This window comes from Netta rufina, assembly GCF_964035555.1.
Source record: "Netta rufina genome assembly, chromosome: 18".
Taxonomy (NCBI): domain Eukaryota; kingdom Metazoa; phylum Chordata; class Aves; order Anseriformes; family Anatidae; genus Netta; species Netta rufina.
The window spans coordinates 1,797,163-1,803,162 of record NC_140142.1 but is presented as its reverse complement, the minus strand read 5'-3'; the positions used below and the strand labels follow the sequence as shown (position 1 = coordinate 1,803,162).

The 6,000-nt window shown below is 50.8% G+C and overlaps 1 protein-coding gene across 1 annotated transcript; it reads right to left on the bottom strand.

Annotated features, from left to right (window-relative positions):
* Positions 1–3,578: 3,578 nt before the first annotated feature.
* On the bottom strand, positions 3,579–4,505 carry LOC311216113 (olfactory receptor 14C36-like; the record flags this gene model as incomplete). Its single annotated transcript, XM_084297659.1, has 1 exon — positions 3,579–4,505. The coding sequence occupies one exon, from the start codon at positions 4,503–4,505 to the stop codon at positions 3,579–3,581; it is 927 nt and encodes a 308-aa protein (XP_084153785.1).
* Between the last annotated feature and the right edge of the window lie 1,495 nt (positions 4,506–6,000).

The following is a 6,000-nucleotide window of genomic DNA, read 5'->3' as shown; positions in this document are numbered from 1 at the left end:
ACCAATGTCTCGTCAGCCCTCCCCAGCTGTTCCTTGAAACACAAAGCCAGGGTCTGATCAGAGGGTGACCTCTGGCACCACAGCATGACCCTTTGAGGGACATTTCTCCCTCTTTGTGACCAGTGCCAGCCTTTCTGGAACACTTTGTGGCAGTTTTTTTCTCTTCTGCTCTTTTTTGCTACCGCAGAAAGCTCCCTCAGGGTGGAAACCACTCCTGAAGTAGGCATCCCAACCCAGCAGGCTCCTTGCGGCCTCTCAGCCAACCAGACACAAGTCACCTCAGCAGCAGCTTCCAAGCCAGGGGCCTGCTGCTGGCCTTGCAGCTTCTTGGCTACACACAGCCAAGCCTTGTGCCTGCTGCTGCCCACTCATGGACTCAAGCAGAAGGGACAGGACAACCCATGTTGGGGCCTTCTTTCTGCCTGGGTCCTCCTTGGTCTGGAGGCAGAGGGGATCCCCCAGTCAGCATGCCAGGCAGGTGCCTTCTGCTGGCCTAGCAGGGCCACTGCCAGATGTCAGCCCAAAAGTGCAGATCCCAAGGAGAAGGCAAGGCTGACCTGCCTCCTCCAGACACAACTGACCTCACAGTCCCTTTCCGTGACACGTTCCTGCTGCTACCCTATCAAGTGCAGAGACAGAAGTGACCTCACAGTCCCTGCCACAGTCACATTCCTGCTGCTGGGGCAGGAGATGCTGAGGTAGAGCTGAGCTCCTCTGATCATCCCCACCCATCTCCTCCTTGTGGTCCACAAGCTGATCAGATCAGAGTGAGCAAGAGATTAAAGATAAAGGGAAGAGGCTATAGGCTGTGTTTTGGCTTCAAGGGATACTTTGAGGTCAGGCATAAGAGTAGTGGATTCCTGTCAGGGTGTGGAGTAGCATTTAGGTTTGGGGATTAATGTCACTGGTTAAAATAGGGGAAGGGCTTTACATGACTGTTTTAAGCCAGCGTTACAGCAGAATCAACATTGCCTGAATGTTCTAACCTCAGAGCAATCATTAATTTCTGCTGGCTAAACTCCTTTTCCCTCTCTCAAATCTCACATCTCTCCTGGCCAGGCTTCTCCTGACTTTCCCATATCAGTCATCTTCCTAGGGGCAGCTTTCTGATGGCTTTCATGATCTCAGAGTATCTTTCTCATATCTGTTGGCTACTCCTTTCTTGAGACTGATGTGGCACCTAAGTCAGGGTGGAAACGAACACAAAGGCTGTAGGTGAACCTTGGACAATATGCCCAGCAGTTCTTGTACCACCCCAAAATTTTGTTTCCTGCCTCCAACTTTTAGATATGGAATGGCTTCTGTGCACCCAGGGTATCTTTTTTCCAAACCCTCATGCATGGTTCAGTTTGCCCCAAGCGTCTTGGAGGCAGTGGCCCCCTCTGTGTCGAAAACTGAAAGCAGTCCTAAAGGATGACTTCAGGCAAAAGCTGACACCTCTGACATGACAACCCCTATCCAAGACCTCTTCCTCTATGGGGCCTACCAAGTACTTTGAAAGAGCCGATCTCAGAAACTACATGCACAGCAAGTGCCTTCTGCTGCCCTACCATGGACACTGGCAGATGTGAGCCTAAAGGAACAGATCCCAGCCAGGAGTCAAGGGTTACCTGTCAGCTACTTCAGAAAGCAGTCACCTCACAAGACGTTTAACAGCCATTTGCTTCCTGCTGGACTTAGTGTTTCTGATGCACCACTGAGCTTATAATACCACACCTACAAAACACCCCCTTTTTGGGCCAGGACCTGCCCAGATGGAAATGATCTGTTTGTGATCCTCCAAGCTCATGGCACACCTGCTGGGCTCCCAGCCTCTCTGACACACAGGAGCCAGTTCCGTGCCAGTTCTGGGAGGTGCTAGGGCAGGAGGGACCTTGCAAGCAATGTTCCAGCCCCATGCCTGTTGGCGATCTCTCAGCTCCTAGTGCACAGTGAAGATCACACTCAAGTCCAGAAGCCTGAAGCTGGCCTAGAAGACACTCAGGGGAAGCACCCTTCCATTCCCAGCCCCAGCTGGCCGAGCTTCTCTGCAGGGTGAGGGAGCTGTGGTGCCTGTGGCACGGGGGCACTCTGCAGGGCTGTGCTGGGCAGGCTGGGAGGCAGACCCAGCTCATGGGGTCACTGCCATTGCCCCAGGGCTGCAAGGAATCACTCCCCAGGCTCCTTTGGTGGGGCTGCTGCATTCCCTGGGGCTGCAGAGCTCTCCTCTGCCTGCTCACACCAGATTGAGCACTTGAGCTCTGGTTAGGCCACCTTGGAGGAGATCCCCCCTTAGGAGGGAAGTGCTGCAGTGGAGGCCAGCTGTGCCAGTGCCGTGCCCACTGCCTGTCCCTGCCTGCAGTCCCAGCACAGCCCCACAGCAGCACTGGCACCAAGCTCCAGGAGCAGCCGGGCCTGACCCCACCATCAGGGCTCAGCAGGACAGGGCGGCAGTGGCAAGAGAGCAGCTCTGCATGCCCCAAGTGCTGGTGCTCCCTGGCCGTGCTGCTGGGATGGGACTCTTTTCCTCTGCACCCCTGCACATGGGCACTGCCCCTGCAGAGCCAGAACAGGTCTCAGAGGAAGGATGTCAGACAAAAAAGCCTATTGAACTTTAAGTTCCTGAAGTTTAAATTCATAGAGATCATGGTTTCACATGCACAGAGTCTATAAACTATATTCAACAGGTACATTCATATCATTTTAATGGGTGTTATTAGCTGAATTGATGTAATAAGAATATACAGAAACACAACCACGAAAAACAAAACAAAACAAAACGCCACAGGTATATTGGCTATTCATATAATTATTGACTTTACAAGTCATGTGCAGAAGCAGATCAGAAATTTGCATCCAAGACGCATCTAGCCATCTATTTCCACAAGGCATGCTTGAGCTCCTGGCTCCTCATGCTACAGATGAGGACGTGCTACACTACAGACACCACTGAGTACAGAACTGCCACCACCAGGTACAGGGATGGGGAGGAGATGGGGGGGGGGCTTCAGGCAGGCAACCATGACAGGCCTGAGGAAGACGGACACCATGGCCAGGTGAGGGAGGCACGTGGAAAAGGCTTTGTGCTGGCCCTGCTATAGAGACGACAGGACTGTCACCTAGATCCACAAGGTCTAATCCAAGTACACTGTTCCTATGCGTGGCAGCTGGGCACTTGGCCCTGAGCCCCTTCAGGATGCTGAGGATGCTCCCCCAGCTCCAGAGGAGATGGAAAGAGAAGGATACTGAGACTAATGAATTTCCACTGGTATCTTTATTGTCTTTAACAACAAAGGAAACATGATCTCTGTGTATATTAAATGATATGGTAAAAACTAAGACAAAATGTAACATTCAGAATGCTGAGAACTACACTACAAAAAAAAATAAATAAATAAAAAAATAAAATAAAATATTAACAGAGAAAAATAATTTTTAAAATGTTGTGTCATTTTCCCGAATACCCTTTTATTTCTGTTAGGATTATTATTAATGAAAATGTTATGATAACACTAATAATGATAAAAATGATACGATATAGTATGAATCAAAATATTTGCATATTATTAAGAATACATTCTCTGAATACATCACAGATGCTAAAGAAGCAAGTATGGAAACAATTTCCTCACTGCATTCTTGAGCTCCTGATTCCTCATGCTGTAGATGAGGGGGTTCACTACTGGAGGCACCATTGAGTACAGAAATGCCACCACTAGGTCCAGGGATGGAGAGGAAATGGAGGGAGGCTTCAGGTAGGCAAATATGGCAGTACTGATGAACAGAGAGACCACGGCCAGGTGAGGGAGGCACGTGGAAAAGGCTTTGTGCTTGCCCTGCTCAGAGGGAATGCTCAGCACTGCCCTGAAGATCTGCACATAGGACACCAAAATGAAAATAAAACAACCAAAGGCCAAAAAAACACTAAAAACAAGTGCTCTAACTTCCCTGAGGTAGGTATTTGAGCAAGAGAGCTTGAGGATGTGGGGGATTTCACAGAAGAACTGGTCCACAACATTGCCATAGCAGAGGGGCAGGGAAAATGTGTTGGCCGTGTGCAGGACAGCATTGAGAAAGCCACTGCCCCAGGCAGCTGCTGCCATCTGGGCACAAGCTCTGCTGCCCACGAGGCTCCCGTAGTGCAGGGGCTTGCAGATGGCAACGTAGCGGTTGTAGGCCATGACAGTGAGAAGGGAATACTCTGCTACAATCAAGAAGACAAAAAAGAAGACCTGAGCAGCACAGCCTTGATAGGAGATGACCCTGGTATCCCAGAGAGAATTGGCCATGGCTTTGGGCAGAGTGGTGGAGATGCAGCCCACATCGAGGAGGGCGAGGTTGAGCAGGAAGAAGTACATGGGGGTGTGGAGGCGGTGGTGGCAGGCTACGGCGCTGAGGATGAGGCCGTTGCCCAGGAGGGCAGCCAGGTAGATGCCCAGGAAGAGCGCGAAGTGCAGGAGCTGCAGCTTGTGCGTGTCTGCAAATGCCAGCAGCAGGAACTCACTGACTGAGCTGCTGTTGGGCATTTGCTGACATTAAGCACAGATGCCTGTTGAAGATGAGAATGCAGATCAAAGTTAGAACAGACTTAAATGAAGAAAACGTATTCCCTATCTTAGCACACCCCCCAGGTGATCTTCTCTCTTTACAGGAGAACCTGTCAGAATCTCATTGTTTCCATTCTGATCTCTCTGTGCAATACTCTGGGATTCTCAGTCTCCTGTACAATCCTGAAAACAAAGTACCCTCAAACTTGCCTCCTCTGCAGTGCAGGAATAGGAAAGCACTGAACCAAAAAAAAAAAAAAAAAAAGCCTTCTCCTTCAGATAAACAAAGCCTCAATCTTCTTCTGAAACTGACCCCTTATAAATGCCATTCTCTAAAGCATCTTCCACTCCTTTCTGGAGAAACAGAGAGACCCATCCCGACAGGTGCTGTCAGCCATTGGATGTGCCAGCTGTAGGAGACCCCTCTGGCAACCCCACCTGCATGGCCCTGCTGCCAGAGCCTCACGGTGTCAAGAGCCTGCAGATGTGTCCTGCCACACGCTGCCCTCTGTTGTTGCGCTCCTCAGTGCCTCCAAGCCCTCTCTCCTTCTCTCCTCTCTGTGTGCCAGCTGCGGTCAGAGCCCCCAGCCCTGCTGCGCTGTGCAGAGGAGCTGCTCCTGGGCACAGCTCTCTCTCTGCAGCACTGTCCTCTTGCCAGGAGCTCTGCTTGGGCCCAAGAGCCCGGCCCAGCTCAGCAGCACAGCACCCGACCATGGCATCGCTTGCTCTGTGCCCTTGGGCTCCCTCGAGGTGTCCCCAAGGCCTCAGGGCTGACAGCTCCCCAAGGCAGCAGGGTCTCTGCTGGGGTGTGCTGATTGAAGGAGACTGAAGTCATCACTGACCTCTTCTCTCTGTAGATGCCAGAGACTAATTTTTTAAAGTGTGATTTGTGCTTTGGATTGTGGTTGTCAAGCATGTTGTGCTTTATCCTGGCATACAGCTCAGCACCACGTAGCTCATCCTCACCCCTGAAATGCTAATATGTTGAGATAAGGACGGTTTGATTGCAAAAGGAAAGGAAGAGATGTTGCTGCTGCTGATGATGATGATGGTGATAATGTAGTTTAATAAATCAAGCGATGCACAGTGAAGTTGCTCACCACACACTGAACAATACACAGCCCGTCCCCAGGCAGGGGTCCCCCTGAACCTGGCCAGCCTGCCTCAGGATCTCCTGTGTAGGTCCTTTGACCTTACTTTTTTTTATGTCAAAATCAGAGGTGGTGGGACTTCATTCAGTCCACAGATGTCCACCATTATCTTCCACTCCCCATTAGAATTTTGCACTGTCCATACGGGACTATTAAAGGGTGAGAGAGCCTTGCTGATCACTCCTTGGCTCTCCAGTCAATGAACCAGGTCATGCAGGGGAATCAGGGAGTCTCTGTCAGTGCAATACTGCCTCAGGTGCACTGTTGTGGTAGCGATTGGCACCTGCTCTTCATTGGCCATCAGCACCTCCAGAGCAGAAGGG